This window comes from Cuculus canorus, chromosome 3 (genome assembly GCF_017976375.1).
Source record: "Cuculus canorus isolate bCucCan1 chromosome 3, bCucCan1.pri, whole genome shotgun sequence".
Classification (NCBI taxonomy): domain Eukaryota; kingdom Metazoa; phylum Chordata; class Aves; order Cuculiformes; family Cuculidae; genus Cuculus; species Cuculus canorus.
The window spans coordinates 38,228,405-38,251,669 of record NC_071403.1 but is presented as its reverse complement, the minus strand read 5'-3'; the positions used below and the strand labels follow the sequence as shown (position 1 = coordinate 38,251,669).

General features: G+C 36.6%; 1 protein-coding gene across 6 annotated transcripts in view; it reads left to right on the top strand.

The window, feature by feature from the left end:
• TRDN (triadin) overlaps nt 1-23,265 on the top strand; it is a 107,108-nt gene that overhangs the window by 17,001 nt on the left and 66,842 nt on the right. For all 6 annotated transcript variants that reach the window (XM_054061943.1, XM_054061947.1, XM_054061944.1 and 3 more), the window contains one exon: nt 18,033-18,242. In XM_054061943.1, the coding sequence (XP_053917918.1) occupies nt 18,038-18,242 (205 nt within the window). In that variant the 5' untranslated portion in view covers nt 18,033-18,037. The remainder of the gene's footprint in view (nt 1-18,032; nt 18,243-23,265) is intronic.

The following is a 23,265-nucleotide window of genomic DNA, read 5'->3' as shown; positions in this document are numbered from 1 at the left end:
TCAGCATGGCTTCACCAGGGGCAAGTCCTGTATGACCAATCTAGTGGCTTTTTATAATGGGGTAACTGCAGCAATGGGCACAGGATGTAATCTATCTGGACTTCCGTAAAGCCTTTTACATGCTTCCCCACAGCATTCTTCTCTCTAAATTGGAGAGATATGGATTTGATGGGTGGACTATTCAGTGGATAAGGAAATGGTTGTATAGTTGCACTCAGAGAGTAGTGGTCAATGGCTCAAAGTCCAGATGGAGATCTGTGACAAGTGGTGTCCCTCAGGGGTCTGTACTGGGACCAGTGCTGTTTAATATCTTCATCAATGATATAGACATTGAGATCAAGTGCACCCTCAGCAAGTTTGCAGATGACACCAAGCTGAGTGGTACAGTTGCCACACTGTTAGGACAGGATGTCATCCAGAGGGACCTGGGCAATCTGGAGAAGTGGGCCTATGTGAACTTCATGAGGTTCAAGAGGGCCAAGAGCAAGGTCCTACACTTGGGTCGGAGCAATCCCAGATTTCAGGGCTACAAAGAAGATCAGAGGGCTGGAGCACCTCTGTTATGAGGATAGGCTGAAAGAGTTGAGGTTGTTCAGCCAGTAGAAGAGAAGACTCCAGGGTGACTTTATAATGGCCTTCCAGTACCTGAAGTGGACCTACAAGAAAGCTGGGGAGGGACTGTTTATAAAGGCTTGTAGTGATAGGATGAGGGGGAATGGCTGTAAATTGGAGAGAGGCAGATTTAGACTAGACATAAGGAAGAAATTCTTCACAATGAGAGTGGTGAAAGACTGCAACAGGTTTCCAAGGAACAGGGAAGTTTTGGATGCTCCCTCCCTGGAACTGGGATGGATGCTCCCTCCCTGGAACAGGTTGGATGGGGCCCTGAGCAGACTGATCTAGTGGGGCATGTTAGAACTAGATGATTTTAAGGTCCCTTCCAACCCAAATCATTCTATGATTCTAAGATTATTACTTACTGTGGTAGTGCCTGTAGGTCTGGAAAGCACTGGACTAATACTGTACTTGGTGTATCAAGAAACAGTCTCTAAAGTAGAATCTTACAATGATTTTAACATGTGAAAAATTCCTTGATTTCTTTAATATTTCAGAGAATAAAGTCGTCTTAGTAATAATTTTAAGCTTTAAATTTCTAATAACATAAATATTAAACTATACAACTCTCAAAAAATATTAAACTATAGAACTCTCAAAAAGTGAACACTGAAATTCTTGAGTGTACTTCTAGTGTTCACCAACTCTCTTTAGGTATATAAATCATGCGTTACATTTTCTGCTTTCTGACTGTGTTTTCTACATGAGTAACCCAAATAAGAAGAAAAAAGATTACTCCACTCTGCACTCTACTGATTTGGTGAGCTTCAGGACCTATGACCCTGCCAGAACCATTTGCAGTGGGACACTCCTCCCAGTGCTAGACAGCTGTGATGGTCCGTTGTCCCTAGATACAGTAGTGGGGTGCCTGAGCCTATGTTCCCCATAGGCACACATCTCTCCATCCCAACTTCATTCCTCCATTGTCTCCTCTCCCTGATCATTCTGTAGATTAGTTTCTTAGTTCTGCTGTCTCAAATCACCACTACTCCAAGCAGGACAGGAAGCAATATCTCTTCTTGGTTCTTGTACTTACAGTTATTTTGAGTCTCTTCTCGAGTCTCGGAAATCTTCATGAAAGAATTTTTAACTGCAGCCAAAACTTGTCTTTAAATAAATATTTGCCTTTAACAAGTTTTAACAATAAGACATAAGACATAAGTCTTACATTTGTGGACTCATTGAATATGTCAATATCCTTGAAATCACTATTATTGCTATTACTACTAACACAAACCCTGTGATTTTAATTTTTTGTTGAGAATTATTTCTTTCTATCAAAGTCAATAATTCTAAGTCTTCAAAAAGTGGATGCACTCACTCAGATCTTTAAGGAAAGTTGCCTACATGAAGGTTGCTAAATCTCTAACTTTGGTTTTGGAAAAGATTCTCTTGTTTTCAGCTACAGTCAGGAGTTCATATTTATGTTTGTTTTCAATCCTTGCTCTTCTATTATGCCTTTCATAATTTTATTGTAAGAATCAAACTTTTCTTCTACATTAAATACCTAAATACTACTTTTTATTCTCAACAGTGATTGGAGAGAATATTGTCAATGGTTTTGAATAAAACTACAGTATTGTCTCAGCTGAAAAAAAAAAGCATGTGTTCCATATGAAAGAGCATTTATTTTTTGTCTTTTATTTTCAGTTAGTAAGTTACTGATTTATTTTAGATTGCAGAAACATTTGCTTTATTTTTTATTTCCAACTTGACTACATGCTAGGGCAATGAAGTGGGAAGAAAATGAAATCATGAATTATTTTATTCTTCATTGATATTATAATGAGCATTTCATGAACACCTTTTTGGATGTAGATATGAGTAATGTGAACTTCTCAACACACAGACTATTAATTTTCTGTAGATCTCTTGTACAAATACCATTTTCATAGCTTGTGCGCTTCCGAAGGTATCCTCTGAGTTTATTCTATATTAAAGCTACCAGCCCAAATTTTGACTATATGATTCTGCGAATGCTTCCGCACTGTAACGCTCTTTAATCTATACTTCTCTTTGCAGATAATTCTGACTAACGGTAGTTTGAATTGAAGTATCAGCTGCGACAGAACTACACTGCACGATACAAATCCTGAAAATATTTTTCCATGACAATTATATCTTATGCTATCTTATGCTTGCAGAGTTTTTATCAACATTTTCAGCGTTTGATCAAAGGAATGGTGACTCTGATAAGTCACTGATGTTTAATGTTCTTCCAATACCATTTGTGTAGTGATCTGCTAGGGAATAGCACCCTCTGAGGAATGAATACTCAAGACACTCTGTCAGGTCGTGGTCTGCCAGGTATGAGCATTTCTGGAAATGGAGGGAAGAAACTTGAATTTGCACCTGCCCATTTAGTGACAAGGAAAATATTCCAGCTGTCTCCCTCAACAGATATCTCATGAATGTCCCTTGAACAGCTAACAATGCTAGTCTTGCCCCTATCAGCAGGATGAGCAGAAATGAAGTGCGGCTCTTCAGTCTTGTTTAAAGCTGAGCCTGTTTCCAAGAGATGTCTTATTTAAGTCTAGTTTGCCTGGATAGGTAGTGCAAACCTTTTGTCACAGTACCCAATGATATAAGAACCCTAAAGGCTCTTCAATTTTTCTTCACTTATCTGTCAAATGTAACCTATCTGTGCAGGTCCAAGGAAACTCAGGACGCGTGGTATGTAGATAGAGTTCTTTAAGTAAATAATCCTATAAAGTTTCTTTCACACTTCTTATGTGGCACCTGTCCTAAGGTTTAAATAAAGCACCACCTTAAATAAAAAGCCAAGAATAGTTACAGCAAGAGTAGCACAATGTCTTATGGCCTACTTCTATTTCATACTGTGAAAGCTATTCATTATTAGTCATTCACCTATTTTAGATACACTTTGTGTCTATTCTTTTCTTCCATCATAATACTTTACTATTATTCTGAATGTATTGTACTTTTTGGGGGACAAGTTTTGCTAGTGAGTGAAAAATTATCAGTTATGCCACCACAAGAATATGGTCAATAATCTGTAAGGCCAAAATATTGGCTGCAATGTAAATTATCATCTTCAATAAATGTGAAAGCATGCATTTTTTATTTATTAGCACTTATGTAATTACAGCTGAAGCTGCACTCTATTGATATAATAGAAAAGGAAATTAATAAAGAAAGGTTAGATGATGAATAGGCCTTTGATTAGAATACAACAGCCAGCAAAATCTTGCAAAGATGTATACAGAATAACTAAGCAGCTCTCAAAAGCTTTCTTAAAAATTTAGAAAGAACTATCAACTCCTACATCTGCAGAGGACATCTCTATCTCTTTTCATTATACTGACAAAGTTATGAATTGCAACTGCTGCATTAATATTAAAGAAACAACAGAGAATTTCTTGAAAGTTTCTTGAAAGTAGAAAGTATCAGTAGCTTTGATATACTTAAAATCCAAGAGAGAGAGATTTTAAGAAACTTTATACACATGCTGAATGTGTATAAATGGCTTGAAAAGATGGGCAAAGAATACGAACAACTACACAGATGAAACTTCTGGTATATTTAACTTAAACATTACATATCATAGAGGAGCAATGAGCAATTAGAACAGGAGACTTGGATTCAGCTCTGTCTCCTGCCAGACTTCCAGTATGGCCTTTACTCCTCACTTGGTTGCTCTGATGTTTCCTTCCTTTCAAATTAAAGTATCATTTTCTTACATCAGACTGTGAAATGAAGGGAAGATAAATATTAGAAGGCTAGGGACAAATCTGGATTTTAAGATGTATAAAAATATCCAGAACATTTTTAATATGACCAGGATGATGTGAAGGTTTAACGAACAGGAAAACATCGTGTTTATATGGATATGCTTGAGCAACACTAGAAGATCTGTGATTACAGCACAGGCGGTTTGGAATGCAATACCAGACTGAATAATGTCCTTTCAGTTGCTGCCTCTGTTTCATTGATAAGGAACAAAACGGCTTTTCTGTTGGATGAAAGAGAGTGGGATGAAATCAAGGACCAATATGAATAAATACTCTTTTCTATGTTGAACTTCAAGCATAGGTATGCAAATTTGTTCTTCTCTTTTCCTATCACCGTGAGAGTCAGGGATTGAAGCACAAAAGACTAATGTTGAGGCAAGATACCAGGAATATTATATAGGTCCTGCAAGTATCTCACGTGCATGTAAACTAGGTGGAAACTTTCCAGCACCTGCTGCTACTGTGGGCTAGGAATAATGAAGCCCCTGCTACATGGAATCTGGTCTTACAGAGAATGTGGGGAGGTGTTACAGCTTGTGAATGAGAGCTGAATAGTTTCATGATGATTATATGCATGCTTACAGCAGATGCTAAAAATTATTTGATTTAGAATCCATAGGAGGAAATAAGGAAACTATGGTTCTAGCCAGGTCAAAATTTTTCTTTGGTGTAGCTCACTTTCTGCTCCAGCCAGCACCAAAAATATGGAAGGGTCACCTTGAGAAGGAGGCTTTTTTTAAGGTAGAATTAAGACAGGCTATGAAGTTCAGAAAGATTCACATTCCAAAAATGTAACTTAATGGATGCCCAGTCCAACAAATAGGGTACAGATGTATCCAGAAAGGGCAGCTTGGAGAAGTTTCAACAATTTCTTTTATGTCTGTGCTAGTGGTGATTAGAAAAAAAGCAATGAGGGTGAATTAAAATTACTGGTCAGTTTGCAACATTATATGCTCTGCGTAAGCATGACTGGTTTGCATTTGTTTTCTAAAAGTTAGAATCTAACATTGTTTGAATCATTTCATAAATACACCTCTCAGTAGAGATTATTTTCATTTCATGTATATTACAAATATACAGGCTTACCATTAATGCATTCTGCCTGTTTAGGATTATATGCTTAGAAGCTTAATGTAAGTAGGATAAAGAGATTTTTTAGACATACTGTATATAGAAAGATATTAAAAATAAATAACCTGGTTTAGATATTTTTTATTTTAGAGAAGAATTTCATCTTATCTGTCACTGAATAAGTTTAAAGCACTGTTAGCCTACAAGTAAATCTTTCATATGAATAATTTTCAAGATTAAGATGCCACTTCTGTGAGTGACTTAACAATTAAACCATGGATCATAATTCTTTCCACTTTTCTAAGGCCTGAATCCTATAACAAAAACATCCTCCTTTGGTATTATAGCTTTTATATGGCTAAATATTTACATTTTCAAGGAGTTAGGGAAAAGCCATTTCTACTTTTATGACTGAGTAAATTTACACTGAAAAAATAGATTATTCACAACATGAGGAACATGTACGCTAGTACTTGCAATCTTGTGCTTAGTGGAAAAATATTACTTCAAAAACATAATTATTGCTTTATGTGGAAACCATTAATACAGAACACTGTGTCATATGAACTTGAAAAAAGCATTCACTTTGGATCTGGATTTGCTCTACCAGGTGGGAAAATAGGTTACCACTTTTTTTCAGGAAACAGGAAAACCTTGAGCTACATTCATCAGCTGATAATTCTGCTGATTCTCTCTCTGTAAACCACAAAAGATATATAATGCTATCTATTATTATCCACCAGGAAAGACCAAGTAAAGAAAGTGACTTGTCCATACAATAAAACAAACACGACACACACACAAATATTTACCGTAATAACTTTGCACTTCTTAGTATCTTCCATGCATATTTTCATGACTGTCACACAGTTTACATAACATTTCAAGTTAGAGTTTCTGCAGAAATTGGAATTTCACTTATGGTTTGGAAATAAAACAAATAGCCTTTTTAACTGCACACATCCAAGCATGGCTTTTCAAGCACTCATTTTGCAAGAAAAGGTCGTATCTGACCCCAAAAGCTGAATTTAGATTCCGTAGTTTCTGAAACAAGTAATAGTGGAGAGATATGGAGCTGTATTTACTTGTGCATACATTTTAATCCAGATTTACCTATAATTTCACATGTCATTTTACACGCCACAGGGATTTCTCATCACCTAGTGACAGATATTTCTAGGAATTGTTATGGTGTTATGGAGAATGGCTCCATTTCTGGACATAACTAATGCAGCCAGGTAACCACTTCTTGACATTTATCACTGGGATAGATTAGAGACCACTCTGAATCTCGTATCTCTATAGTCAGTTGATGCCTTTATTATTTTATCTCATTTACTCTGCAGTGATCTGAAGACATGTGATAAGAAGCTTTGAATTGCAGAGAAGGCTCTGGGGAGACCTTATGTTGGCCCCAGTACCTAAGTGGGATTTTCAAGAAAGCTGAAGAGGGACTTTTTATGTGGGCATGTAGTGATAGGACAAGGGGGAATGGTTTTAAATTGGAAGGGGGAAGATTTAGATTTAGATTTAGATTATAGAAGAAATTCTTCACAATGAGGGCAGTGAGGCACTGGCACAAGTTTCCCAGCAAAGTTGTGCATACCCACTCCATGGAAGCGTTCAAAGCTGGGTTGGATGGCGCCTTGTACAGCCTGGTTTAGTGGGAGTTGTCCCTGCCCACAGCAGAAGGATTGGAACCAAACGATCTTTAAGGTCTCTTCCAACACAAACCATTCTATGATTCTAAGTCAATCTACAGTCCCTTATAATAGATAAAATGAGATGAGAAGGGTTTGTAAGCCTGATTTCCAGCCCACAAAAGCAAGAAACTCTAAACCAATCTGTAAGTTATTCATTGTGCTCTTGAGCAACTCCTCTGTGTTCATTTGTTCAGAATGTGGTACTGGGAAAATTAGCAGTATCAGAAGTCTTCCAAGCTTAGTTATGGGTATAAGTCAGAGTCTCATTTGTTGTTAATTTTCCTGGAGGTAAAAGTCAGGTGTTGCTAACAATTTCCAAAATCTCGTCATGACCTTGGTCTGCTGACAGGTGTTGATTGATTTGGGCTGGCAGGAGGAAAGATGCAGGAAGTGGATATGATTTTGTTTTTTCATTAGGAAACTTCACGGAGTTTTAAACCTTCTTAGTTTTCTTTCTTTTCAATGTATAGATGAGGTGTATAGGGAGAAAAGAAAAGATATCTGAGAGTATGTAGTGAATACTATGTAGTGATGTTTTCTCATCGAACTTGAATTGCAAATTTTTCATATGTTCCAAAATTTACGAGTGTAAATTGTGAATAAAATGGATTAAGACCCAGCTAGTTGATGGTAGCTTGTTCAGAAACAACTGTGAGTGAGAAAGGGAACAGTAACTTCTTCCTACTTGGTCAAATATTTTGCTGCTTAGAATGGGTCTCACTAGTCTCAAAATCATCCAACTTTCTCCAGATTACTTAATAGTCATCTAAAACAATTTTTTCTTCTGAGATGTGAGTATCTGGCATAAGCTTCTATTAAAGAACTTTTTATAAGGCAGCATAAAGATTTCCCAGCTCTTGAGAATCATAGAATCATGGATTGGTTTGGGTTGGAAGGGATCTTAAAAATCATCCAGCTCCACTCGCCAGGATATGGGCAGGGACACCTTCCATCAGGTCAGGTTGCTCATAGCCTCACCCAGCCTGGGTTCTCTCTTCTCTCTGCTCATCATTTTGTTCCCACATAAATGTATAAAGAGGGCCATTTTTGTCATGACTGCCACTGCTTCCAAGAATTCTTCTTTTATGGGAACACACACTGAATACAAACACATTATTAGAAAGCATTTTGGGAATATATTTTGATAACCTCATGAGTTTCAAAGCAGGCTTTAGAAAATCGATGTGTCCATGGTATTTTAGGTGCCTGTATGATGGACTTGCCTTTAGTAACTGTACAGATGGAGTAATCTCATATTTATTAGAGAAAAACTCCCTGACAGTAGATAGATCTTGGTTCATCTGTTCCTGTTTGCTAAGGATTATAGCTAACTAATGTCTCTCATGGATTTGTTGCAACTGTCTTTCAAGCCTCTTAACAGTTTTCTTCAGTAGATCACTTTCTGACCTGTGATAGTTTCATACTAAATTCTCATTCACAAATGAGATATATTAGTGACACAGATGACTGACTTGCCACGAGCTCTTATTTTAGTTTTCTGCTTTTTTCAGACGTGGAATTTTGTCTTTCCTTTTTTTAGCAAAGTCCTTTAAGTGTGTGTGTGTGTGTATATATGTATACATACACTACGTAACAGTTATTATAATGATTTCTCTATTCTTGTTGGCTAAAAATGCCTTTTTCTTCTGTCTCTGGTAACACAGGTGGGGTCAGGTCTCCTCAATATGACTAATACATATATTTGTTCAAACTGTATGTGATCTCCATATTTGAGGGCTATAATGACTAGATAGTTCCATATGGAAGACTTGTCAGACTTGCATTGTGGGACACTGCTTACACTGTAAGTTGTGGGGCTTATGTTGAACTACTTTCATTTTCAGAGTCTGCAGATATCAGTCTATTAAGACATATAAAGCTGGTCTTACCTCCATTGTCATATTAACTTGGTATAAATGACATTGAGCAACTGGTCTAATTAATCACTAATTGGAGAGATAATGGCAGTTCCAACAGAGGAAGCAAGAATCTGGAATTTTCTTTACAGTTTCTTTATACACATGTCCAGAGTGAAGACAAAGATAGTTGTAACCAACAATTTATCCTACGACTTTCAGTATTTATTAATACTATCATTGGTTTAGAGATGGGAACAGATATTTTTTCTTTTTTCCTGAAAAAAAAAGTCATTTTTTTTTTCTCTAATCCTCTCTGAAGGTTGCAGGGATGTGTAAAGTTGAGTTTCCAAAAACAGATTAAAAAAAAAAGAATGCATACAGTGCTCTTGCTGCAGAAGACACTCTATTTAGAGATAAATGGCAACTATTTTCCTCCAACCTTCATTCTGACAGTTTAAAAGATAAGACGCACCTCTCAGCTTGTATCGTCTCACAAGTACATCTAAATATCTCTTTGTCACCTCTTTCAGAAATGCCAGATTTCTAAGATGAACAGGAAGGTAAATCCTTTTACTATTTTAGAACACCATTATTTTTCCAAAGGGAAGGTATTGCTGCTGATTAATAAAATATTCAGGTGTGAACCAACAAAAGAGCAGATTTTTCAGTGTGGATAATTTAGTATTCTGTGTTCAGAATTCAGTTACACTCTTATCTACATACTTAGAAGGTGGAAATGAAACATTTGATCTTTTAACAAATTTTAACATTTCTGAAAGAAAATGTAAAAACATATCAAACTGAAGAGTAAATTCAAACATAAAAATTAAAATGTCCAACTTCCATATCATAAAAAGGCAAAATCTGCTGCCTTTTGGAAACTGAGCATCTCAATGTCCCTTAACCATGCTTTGTCACTAGATTAAAAAGCAGCAAACGGCATTTTTCTTGTTCTTATCAACTGTACCTCCTGTAGTTTAATTTTAGAGAAGTAATTTATTCTGATTGGTTATTTTTAACCCCTATAGTCTTCTATGTTCTCAAGAAATTACTACACAAAGTGATATAGTTGTAAGTAAAATTATCTATACAATTTGCCAATAAAACTTGCATTCTTTTAAACCTGGTCCCTAGGGTTTCCCTTCCTTTTGTTCCCAAAGACATTTCAGATATGAATTATTGCAGACAGGCTCTCAATACAGTCAGTCATACAAGACTATTTCAGTAGGCTCAACAACACAGGAGATCTTTTAACTACTAACTAACCACTAATGCCTTCCTCTGCTTAATTTGAAGTATTCACCAACGCTCTACTAGACTATGAGATTCAAACTTGTAAGGAAAGATGGAAATTCAGCTCCACATCACTGAAGTTCAACTTTTCAAGTGATTTAGGACTCACCTCATGTGAATTTTAAAAGGGATGGGGGTTCCTAAATCCTGTAAACATCTGCTAACCTAAGTGGGCTCTCTGAAGTCAAAGGTTAGAGGTATGTCAGCTGAAAGAGAAGTAACTTATGTTACTGGTCATTGTATTTTAAACCAGTGTAATCAGTGTCTGACTGAAACTGGTCTCCATTTTCTCCCCAAAGTTCTCTGTTTTCTTCAAGACATCTTTACAAGCGAAGAATTCCTCTTCTTTATATGTAATTTATCTAATTCATACCTTGGCCTATTCCAGAAAAAGTAATAGTTAATACTAGTATTTCTTCAACAGGATCCAATGATGCATTCCCCAAAATGCAGTTGTTGCCTATTAAGTTTGCAAGTATTAAGGCCTTTTTTTTTTTTTTTTTTTTTTTCTGAAGTGGAGAGGAAGTGTTTGGTAAGATTTTTGTTCCCGCTCTGCTCTGCAGGGGAAGCCTTTTCTCAATTATATATCTTTGCTTCTTTCAGTATTGTTTGAAGACCTTTTTTCTCAGTTACCTTTTTGCTAGAGCAAACTGAATTTCCTGGCTGTAGAAGGTTTCCTTTGCTATATCTGCTTCCACATTCTGAGTTTTCCTAAATGAACCATCCTTAATTCCTACAACTCAGATTTCCCCCCCTAATGAGGGCTCTCATGGTTGTGAAGATCAGGCTGCCCTCAGGTGATTCTGGCTCATTGCATACAATTAGGGTCCAAATTTGTCATTTGAATCTGTATGCCAAGGAGTTAATCACATATGCAAACTTGTTACAAGAGATACAACCAATCTTTTATATATAAAAAGTATCCTTAATCTTTGGATTAAGAAATCTTTGTAGCTCAGCAAAAAAAAACCCCTTAGATATATGCTTTCAGATAATTTTAACCAGATGGAAAATATGAGGTTTGAAAGCATTTTAATTTGGCATTCTTGGAATAGTATGAACAACAGCTCTGCTTCTGTTGATTAATTATTTTAAAAAAGATATTTATACTAGGTATACTATGCATTATATAAGAAAGAGCAAAATACAGTAAGGAACTTAATTAAAAACATTACAGCTTAGTTTCTGGTTTTTCCATATTTCTTTTACTAAGAGTCACTAGCACTTCACAGCAGGCTTTGAAAAATTGTTCCATGTTAAAAAAAATTCCTTCCATATATTTTATATTTCTCCTTTATTATAAAAGACATTTGCATAAAAAGAGTAGGTTTGTTTCTTCAAAGTTTTCCCTCACTTCTCTTTCCCATTTAGAATCATCTTAGGTCTCACAGTAGATTGACATGAAAATGCTTGCAGTATCACAATGGAAGAATTATGACTGTAAGCAGGATATATGCAGCAGGTTCTTAAAGGAAAAAAGATCCCGTTTCTGTACAAGTAGCACTGTAAATAAAGAGCAATGGAAAAATAATAGCAGCAATAAAATATTGTTAAAAATGGACATTTATTTTGTATTTCTTTTATGAAAATAAGGCCAGTAAGGATATGAGAAGAACCAACATGTCAGATGATTGGTCCAGCTGGTGCTTTATCTTGGATTCATCAGGAGTCACTGGTCAAAGAAAACCCATAATTCAATCTCTAAATGCTTAACGTCTGCCCTGCCAGAACACTTGTTCAGCATTTAAGGATACGAAATAAAGAAAATCCTTGTCAGATATTATCTCTTCATTTAAAAGTCCTTTTTTTCTTTCTGTTACCCATACCATAATTCCGTATCATAAACTGGCTGTACATAATTGGAAAATAATTTTCTGTTCATAGAGTTATGGAGGTTTTCTAGTTAGTCTTAGTTACACTATTTTCTTCACTTTTTGTCCACATAGTCCATGTTAGTGTACTGTATCCTAAGAAATAGTTTCTATTAAAATCCCAACATGCATATCACACCTGAGAATACTATATTTTAAGCTTTTAAGCTTCTGGTTTTAACCTCATAGTACTTATTATTAGTAGTATGCTATTAGTATTACTTACTGACACTGTATGAAATACATGTTTTCTTTCAACTAGTTAGTGGCGTCACTTGATAGAACACATCTTTTATTCTACAAATTTCTATTGAAATTGATGAGATCAAAAGATTAGTGTACATGATTTCTTGAAGAATGAATGGGAAATATTAATACAATTTACTTATAATTATCAGATGCTCTCTATTGATCAAAAATAAAACCAATACAGATATAATAAAAGAAAAGGAAATTAAAAAAGTACACAGCACCGTATGTAATTATAAATGTCTTTTCTGAATTCAATTGTTCAGTTAATTTTCATGCACCATCCTCTCCATAATCTCTATTCTTTTGTCGTGTAGAATTGATTGATGCATGATCCCCAAGCTTATTTTACACATTTCATAAAGAATATTACATTTTTATGACTATCAGTCACCAATAAATCTACAAATGTTCCCACACAGGCAGTCCCAGTCACATTTTTCTAAGCCTTTAGTATAAAGAAAGACTACCTTTTAATTTTGAGGCGTTTGGCAATATATATTTTATACATTTTAAGAGTTTTTTCTCTTTGCACTTTAATTACATAAACTATAGAGTAACACTTCAGTACTCTATGTGATGAATTTTGAAGTCTTTAAATTCTGGTATCAGAGGCGAAACTCATATTACATATTATGACCTTCTAGTTATTCCAGTTGCACTCTTTCACTCATATGTAGGAGGATGTAATAGGATACAAAAGAAAGGAAATAGTTGAATCTCAACCATTGCAAGACAAGAATTATGCTGCAGCTCTAAATAAATGAGGTTTTCTTAAAATTGCAACAGCTTGCAGCAGTTTGTTCATACTCAGAAGACTTACATTAGGTGCCCATCACCCATTTCTGGGCTGAACTGTAGATCATTGTCCTGCTCAGAACTTAGTGCAGATAATGGTGAGAGAGAAGAGAGTTCAATGATAACCTGAAGTTGCCTATTTAAATTGTATTTTCTTTTTCCTATCTGCTCTTCTGTCACTGTCCAATAGAAAATATAATCCATATTAGCAGTTCTGTAATAATTAGGCTCCTAATTTATTGACGTTTACCAGGGCTACAAATCCTCCATAGTAATTGCTTTTAAATATACTGTAATCATACTTTAACACTTGGAGGAAAGCCAAAAGTTTTGCCCAGTTGGACTCTTGTTCTTCTTTCTCTGAGCTGTTCAGTATGTGCGCCTCTTGGCCTCTGGTGCTGGCCAGATTAGATACCAGAGGCATTCTGTTCAGGTGCATAGAGTGGGTTCTGATGTTCTCTCTTCTCTCTGCTCAGCATTTTGTTCCCACATAAATGTATAAAGAGGGCAAAAGGCATGAGTCCAGTCACGAGTTTCCAACTCTCTGTGCTTATGGATGCGCTATGAAGTTAGCTACATGCTCACTATGAGGCAAAAGCTTTCCAGACAAAAGTTGTTAGGCCACTTCTGGAAATAATATTGCTGCTGTTACTCTATTGCAAGCTACTATTAACCACAGAAGAAATTCTGCCTTTTCCTTTCCACCTGTATAAACCAAGGGTGCAGAAACGACAGCAGAGAAATTAAAAGAGAACAATTCCTTAGTTAGGCATCACCTGAACAACAGGCATAGGCGCAGTCTTTTCTTGTGGTAGAAAATATTTTCCTCACACGGGAAAAGAATGATTACTGTAAGAGCTGTGGATGTCTGTCAACTCACTGAAAGTGATATGTTGGTCCTGAAAAAATGCAGCAAATTATTACATATCTATTGCCCAGTCCTTCACTGAAGGCTTTTAATCCCTTGTCCTCTTCTCCCTGCGGTATCCTCCTCACTATAGGATAAGACTCCTGCCTGCCCAATGGCAACAGTGTCAGATTGATAAGGTCACCAGGTTAAAGCCCAAGGCTCAAGCCAGTGTCAATTTATACAGTTATTCTTTCTCTTTTCTTATCCCTTAATCAGTATTTAAATATTCCAAGTGAAGTGGAATAGGTCGAACAGGAGCTGTTAATGACCTGAATCCAGAATACTCTACAGCCTAATTATTGCAGTGTTCACCTGGGGAGTGGAACAGATAAGTCAAAATCTTCCAGCTCTTGCATTTATAGCAGACTGCGATGAGGCTTCTCGTATCCCAAATGAATTGTCCTAGCAATAATATTGTTATTTAAAAGGGAGCAACCTCTTTCTTTAAGTAGCATGACTAGCCCTCTACTTTTAATATGCCCATCCTTAAAAAGCGATTTAAATTAAATATGTAACTTGATGGGGGTTTTATGCTACTGGCAGAATGAAGACTGTAATGCATAAAATAACTGTAAAATAACATAAAATACAAAAAATTACTATTTGACATTTGCATGAGTCTGAATAGAGCAGCAGTATTTTTTACTTTGTTTTACTTTTTTTTTGTTTTTGTTTTGCTTCTGGGGTAGTGGGAGGTATAGCCGCTGAACTGCAGATTCAAGTGCCATCCTTAACTGCAGACTAGTATGCTATTAATGTCTGAAGAAGAGCTCAGTTCACAAATACAAAGAGTAATTTGTCTAAGCTGCCAGAACTACAAGCTCACCTTGAACTCTTAAAGTCACACAGTGTTCTCCTCAAAATTGTCACAGATTGTCAAGGTTTATTTACAGCTATGGGGCCCTAAGTGACAACTATGAAACCAGAGGAAGAGTAAGAGTCTCAGAGCTTTAGCTGTTTGGAATTTAGTAAATCCATCTGTTGATGTAAAGGTGACATTTGTGACCTGATGGGGGAGATCTACGTGCATGAGAAATTGTGATGTGGAATCAGAGGTATACATCCCTGGAATAACATTCCTTTATAAAAATGTATATATAACTTTTTAAAGTTTCCATCCTAGTTGAAAATCAATAGCAATCACAACCCAAGTGCCAGAAGGCTCTAGCAGACATGTGGTGACAGATTAAAATTGGATGCCTGAAATTGCAACAGCCTTCAGCTGCACTCTCTACTCTTGTGACAGATATTGCCATGCCCAATGCAGGGACAACAGATCTACTCATGAATCTCCTGATCCACTGCAGTTTTCATCCGAGTGTACTTAAGCAAACTGACTTGGATTCTGGTTGGCTGTAATACAGAGACTGAAATTTGCCTCGGGAGAGAAAATGTGTATTATATGGGTGGCAGTGATGTCTGGGGAAGTTCAGGAATCCAATTTGAACCTGTTGCTGAACGACCCCTGTCAATTTTGCAAGTAAAAATTGGCAGGCTTCATCAAGTAATTTCAAAGCAACACAAATACCTGTATTTCTCACTCCTTCACTGGGCACCTAAAGCCTCCATGACCTCTTATGCAGGAGCTCTGCTTAACTTTCTCACTTCACTGAGAAAGAGAAGAATTGCTGCTAACTAAATTGATGGAAACATTGCTCGTGTGTAGGTCACTCCTTTCTCTTCTGGTCTAGCTGTGTAAATAGTAGGACACCAGATGGACAAAAATGCACACAACAACTGGGCACTGCAAAGCAAGAACCTGGCAGAGAAAAGCATCAGGTTAACATTGGTTACTACAATAACAGAGTGGTTGTAGGGAGAAGGGTAATCATCTTGGTGTTATTGCCTTTTCTTTTTGAAATCATGAAATTACAATGGTATCAATAAACAATACACCGCATGTGAGATTATGCAGCAGCAAACAACCTTCCTCATGAGACCTCATATAAACTCCTCCAGCCAATGTTGTTTATGTTAGTACCTAGGGACATGATCTGATTTCTCTTTTCAGTGATTTAGGGCATCCTATCTGGGTTCCTCCAGGCAGTCCAGAAGTTACTGTTCTGTGGATGATGCCTGCCAGTCCTGTGTGGATGTCTCTTACATGATAAAGCACCTATAACAACATAGAAAGGCTTTCTTAGGCACCCGAATCATCCTGTAAGAATATACATCAGGAACCTCTAACAGTCTAACAACATTTATCTTAGTTTTACTTCCAGGCAAATTTGTGTCAACAGCTGTTCATTCCTACTTTAATGAATGTAGGGGTGGTGATTTTACTGTATGGCATTCTGAGCTTTTAAGGGGAAATCTGACTTGGCTATATCAGCAGCCAAAAGCATTCAATAGATAACTTATTAGCACATCTGAGATTTGTCTCTGCAGCATTACTCAGACTGATAAATTGTGGGAAAGTGTTTTCTTCATCGAAGAAGACACACAGCATTTTGAATTTAAAAAGTTAGGTACACTAAACAGGAAGAAACAACTTTTATATAGTCACAAGCCTAGAGGAAGGGTCTTTTGAATGGCAATATGTGTATATCTATATCGATATATATACATAGAGTTTTAATTGCTTGCATTATAACTGTGTAAATATATGCCATTGATATGTCCTTGGAGATATGCTGTGATACTAATCAGAATTGTCAAGATGAGTTGGTACTTTTCTATCCTCTTTTACACATCATAAACTCTGACTGATACACTGAAGTAAAAAAAATGCATAATATGTCATTCATGACCTGTTGCATGCATAAATCACTTGCATTTTATATGCAGTAGGGTAACAAAATGCTACTGATTTTGAATTTGACTTTAGGAAACTGATCCTTGTTGCTAGTTGTCACTTGGCAGATTTTTCCTCCTGTTGTGAAATGTTTGATCCAAAATTTATGTTTGAATAAATGGCAGCAGTGGTGGTTTTACAGAATATATTAAAATGAGCATAAATTCTGTCTTAGTAGCTAGAAATTTTTCATAAGCAGAACAAACATTCTATAAATATAACTAAATTCCAAATAAATGAATAAAATCCATGTAATATGCCAATCTTTTCCTGGTTATGCAACACTGCTATTTAGCAAAGCAACTTTACGGGGCTTTAAACAAAGCAGTGATCAGTGTCAGGATTCTTGTGCAGAAGTAAGCATAAAGCCTAGTGCCAAGGGAAGAACACACGAATGCAAAGCACTATCTAGTAAAGGAAAGAAATGTAGAATAATTCAAGGTATGAATTCGAACACTCTACAGATATGACAGATGAAGAAGTAGGGAATCTCTGATACCAGAGTTGTCCTTCCCTCTTCTGTAGATGTATGTGAGATACACAAAAGTAATTTCTGTATCATTTAGAGTATTGTTCTCACTTCCTACTAAAAAAGAAACAAAATCAGTATTCATAAGCAAGATGATCAGTATTCATAAGCAAGATGATCAGTATTCATAAGCAAGCCTGACAACTTGTTAGGCCATCTTCTTGGGGTTTTTAGGGAGAAATATGTTTGCCTATAGTTAATATCAAAGAACTAATTCTTCATTTATTTATTTAAGAATAGAAATATAGTGATTGTTAAATAGGTGTTGTGATGGCAAATATCTGAGAGGCTTCAACAGTTTTACACCTTAGCTCTACCAAGAAGTTTCCAATGGTATATTTGCCATTTTTTTACATTGAAAGTGAAATTCAATATGCTTATCTTTGCATAAAGCAGCTCTGCCACTTTGCTCACCTCTGTCATCCTAGAAAATTATCAGGTTATATCAACCGTCACAGGAGATAGGTGATCTCAGGGTGAGAAACAAAAGTATGAGCAAACCATCTAATTCTTTTTCATTTCAGATCTCTGGATTTTTTAGGCTCCAAGTGTTTAATTTTATCTCCCTTTCTTCAACTATTTCCCTAGGACGTATGTCTACAACCACAACAATAATAGATGGTAAGAACGGATCCATTCCCTCAGCATCCATGAAAGTGGGCAAGAAATCAGTTACAGAAGACCTCGTGACAACATTCAGCTCACCAGCAGCATGGCTTCTTGTTGTTGCTCTGATTGTTACCTGGTCAGCAGTAGCTATTGTAATGTTTGACTTGGTGGATTACAAAGACTTCGCAGGTAAAATTTGGCATATTCTTTTTGATGTCTGGTATATTAAAATTCAAAAATTTATTAAGGAATGTGTACTTTGTAACTTTGCATGTTTCTCAGCTTCTTGGAGTCAGCACAGAGTCTCTGTAGAGTTTATGAGAAGAGGAGATATTGTGAGAAATATCAGAATATATTAGTTTACATTTCATACATCTTTATAACTTGAATCTCTCAATTTTGCAGCCCATCCTCATCCTGCAAAATGTGTATGTTGACAGTAATATAATATGTATACGAGCTTGTATGGTCAGATTCTGTTTTGCAATTCCTACATAAAATTATTGCAAGAAAAAGAAAATTAATTATTAATTCACACTTTCTGAAATATATTTTAAAATCTCTCACACTTGCCTTGGGCCTTCCAACACTGGCTTACACAGTTCAATGACAAGAAATATGCAAAAGATTGTTTCTAAACATGCTAACCCTAAATTGATCTTCAAAATCTATGAGGACAGAGGATCAAAATCTTAACATGAACTAAGTTGCAGCCTTGTCTTTAATAAAGCAATAATTCTAGCAGAGTTTAAGGCTTGTCAATCTGACTAAACAAGATGAAGTTTTGGGTACATATTGTTTACTAAGGGCAAAGATGAAAATGAAGTGTCTGGTACAAAGGCTATGATAATGATTGAGGAATGGGAAGAAAGAAATGAGGAACAGAAATTACTTCGTTGTTACTTGATTTTTATGCCTTGCATCTGGCAATGATATATAAAGGAAATAATAATAATAAACAAAATAAATTACCTACCTATATTTATAAAAGGTGCCTAGAGTTCAGCAAGCCTCTTTGGCAGCAAAACGTTTTGAGGTAATCAGGCTGTAATGACTAGGAAACATGGAAGTGAAGCAGAAAACAAATGATTAGTGTGCTTCTCTTTCTTAAATAAGAACTCCAAGTCTAAAGTTATCACATCTGTCACAGTAACTAACCAGGAATTGACATTCAGACTTCAGCCTTTTAATTCAAAACAAATTGAGTTGATGTTTCAAGTTAATTTCCTGGACTTTATTAGTTTACTGATGAATCCATAGATTTTTGCCCTGCTATACATCAATATTAGCCTCAAGATTTACTTAAATACATTTTGAGACATACAGCTTGAAAGAAACAAACCAGTTCTGGAACAATGGATGACACAGAAGTTTAGAATGTAGAGAAAATACATTATAAATACTCTTAATTTTTTTGCTTCTCATTTTTTTTTCAGAAGAAATTTACTTGGATCACAGCAAAACATAAAGTTCCTTTTGAGCAATTTTCCCCAAATAGGCGTGAGATTTTAATTTTTACACAACACACTTACTATTACAACATAGAAGTAAACCAAGAGAGAGAAATCACTATATTCTGCTTTTAATTTTCCATGTTAACTATCAATCAATCAATTAATCAAGTTCTTAATATGTTTTCAGAAAGCATTCAGGAACCACAACACAGCTCCGGCAAAACTCCTAAGCTAAGTGATTCTTACACCGGCTGTCAGCTCATACATACTCAAGATACCAGTCAGGGTAATGCTAAAAATCTATACTCATACTGGAGACCAAAGAAAACTTTCTAAACAGATGGAAATCTCATGTTCATGTTGTATTGGTTAAATAAGCTTAAATCCCAAAGGTGTTGATGGAAAATGATATTTTCAGACCAAGCGGTAGAAATAAAAAATTGTAAAAGTTTATCTGCAGGGTGAGATCACATTTTGTGGAGATGTCTGAGAGAACATAACTTAGTATTTTGTTAGTATTTAGCATTTAGCATGCTAATCATTTGTTTTCTGCTTCGCTTACATGTTTCCTAGTCATTGCAACCTGATTACCTCAAAATATTTTGCTGCCAAAGTGGCTTGCTGAACACTAAGCACCTTTTAGTATTTAGTTCTTTTCCTTCCCAAAGATATTTCTGTTCATCAGTGAATAATTAAACTAATGTTTAAATCAGGTCTCAATGGTAAAACATTAAAAGAAGGAACTGCTGTGCTCCTTCAGACTAGGATTTATTAGACTGTTTTCTGCATTTACATAAACATAGTATTGGCTACATAGCTCTTATCATAACCCTTGTGTTTCAACGCCTGCCTGGTTTTTCTAGATGGAACCCAGTGATTTATAAAAATTACATGGAAATAGCTGAAGATTTCACATAGGCCCACCTGGCAGGTCTTATTGATAGCAAAAGGATTTGGGCCCTCTGACAGTTTGACCCTTTGCCTCCACTGGAGTAGAATATCGAGCATATTTTTAAGTGGCTCCTTAAAACTAAACACAACAATTTTTTCTCTTGGGTTTGACATTGCTCTTTGAACAACCGGAATTGCAGAAAAAAAAAAGTGAATAGTTCTTTTCAGGACTGCAATTTAGTTTTGAAAGTATGATTAAAATAAATTTCCTAGTTTTTAAATGTGAATTAAAGATGTCAAAGACATCATATTCAACTGTACATTTTTAAATCTACAAAACACAATATATTCAGTGTGTTTTTCCTTGACTAACACTTGTATTGAATTAGTTAGTGTTTTCAATTTCTTTACCATTTCTTTACCTGAAGTTCCATGTAGTTCAAATTCAGAAAGCATGCATAGCATATGAATGAGACAAGCTGAAAGAACTGAGCTCCGTTAGTCTGAAGAAGAGGAAACTGAGGAGTCACCTAAGAGCAGCCTAAAGATTTTCAAAGCACAGAAACAAAGACAAGAGAGGACAAACAGTTATTTTAAGATCATGTCCTTGTTCTCTCAGGTGATATAACAAGGGGGATATGGTCAGAAACTTGTTTATGTTGAACACTGCAGGGGGCAAAAAACTAATTACCAGGAGGGCAGTGCAGCACTGAAACAGGTTGCCTAGAGGGGCTGCAGATTGTCCACTCTTGGTAGAGTTCGAGACTTGGCCAGACCATGGCTGGTGGAATCTAGTGTTTGCAAAGGTTTTTCACTGAGATGAATTGCACTAGATCACTGTTAGAGATGCCTGGTGATCCACGTCTACATGATTGCAAGGTTTTATTGACATATGTGTCAGAATCACGTAAGGTATTTAGAAAGAACCTGACAAGAGATCTCAGTGGAGACACAAAGATTCAAGAGGTAAATTCACTTACCCTCACATTTGAAGAGTGGATCTCTGGACCTTTGTTGTCAGAATTTCATTTACTCATTCATACATTTAATCCTGTTTAATTTTTATAAAATTATTTCACAGTGATTCATAGTATCATAGTATAGTAACAGATGGAAGGGACATTAAAGATCATCCAGTTCCAACCCGCCTGCTATGGGCAGGGACATCCCACTAGATCAGGCTGCCCAAAGCCCCATCCAACCTGGCCTTGAACACCTCCAGGGATGGGACAGCCACAACCTCCCTGGGCAACTTGTTCCAGAGTCTCACCACTCTCATAGTGAAGAAATTCTTCCTAATGTCCCATCTAAATCTGCTCCTCTCCAGTTTACACCTGTTCCCCCTGGTCCTATCCCCACAAGCCTTTATGAATAGCCCCTCTCCAGTTTTTCTTTAGGTCCCCTTCAGGTACTGGAAGGTCGCTATAAGACCTCCTTTGAGCCTTTTCTTGTTCAGGCTGAACAAGCCCAATTCTCTCAGCCTGTCCTCCTCGTGTGGGAGGTGCTCCAGCCCCCCTGATCATTTTTGTAGCCCTCCTCTGGACCCGTTCCAACAGCTCCTTACCCTTCTTATGTTGAGGATTCCAGAACTGGACACAGTATTCCAGATGAGGTCTCACAAGAGAAGAATAGAGGGGAAGAATCGCTTCCCTTGCCCTGCTGGCCACGCTTCTTTTGTTGATGCAGCCCAGGATACAGCTGGCCTTCTGGGCTGTGAGCACACATTGCCGGCTCATGTCAGGCATTGACCAGCACCCCAAGTCCTTCTCTGTTGGACTGCTTTCAAGCACGTCATCCCTCATCATGTACTGAAAACGGGGATTGCCCCGACCCAGGTGCAGGACCTTACACATGGCCTTGTTGAACCTCAAGAGGTTCTCAGAGGCCCACTTCTCCAAGTCATCCCACTGATTCCTAGTGGGATGACTTAAAAGCCTCCTGTGCACATCTGCAGAGCCAGCTCTTTGCAAGATTTGCAGGAAGCAAGGACCTGAGCTGTGAGACCTGCGTAAAATGCCACAGACCTCCACACTGGGGCTGGCTCTGACCTATGAACTCCCACCAGAAACATCCACAATGTTTCCATGACAGAAATGACTGTCTCCATAGCAGAGCCGCTAGTAGTGACTGTCCTGCCCAGAACTGACTGCAGAAGAAAACAGGAGCATGTTGACATAGTAAAGCAGGCTGGGGACTGTGCAGCCAAAGAATATACACAGGTTTGTTCCTTCTGGTTACACTACATAGCTGCTAGGCACTGGTCAATAAAGGAACTGTAGTGCCCTAAACTATGGGTTACTCTAAATTATGAGTTACCTAGACTACAGAGAGATTCACAGAGCTCAGTAGAAACAAAACACATAAACAGAATCTAAAGTCTTTATTCGAATATTTTAACTCAAGCATATTTTTTTTCTTATTTCAGCTATTAACAATTTTGCTTTCATCTTAAAGGCAAATAATTCCGAAAAGATATAAAGTATAATATATGCATTTTATCTTGAGTATTCTTTTAGTTTACCAGTATAAACTTCACATTGCCTCTATGAACAGAGTACCAACCCATAAACTTTGCTTCTTGATTGCTACAGTTTTCATACTCTTTTAGATGTAAACAATCATGTTTGGGAATTTTGACAATTTATATAAGATGAAATTTGCCCAGAAATAACCATATGAAAATTAAATTTTTTGTTTCATCCTAAAAGAGATATAGTTAATCACATTTTTGGGGCTCCTCTCTCTTCAGTGTTTGAGAAGGAGTTTTTAGAACTGATGGAGGCTGAGGGAGGCTAACATTTAGGTTTTAGGTAGATAGATTCCTTGAATTCAAGCTTTTGTCATAGAAAGCTTCAAGATAGATTTTG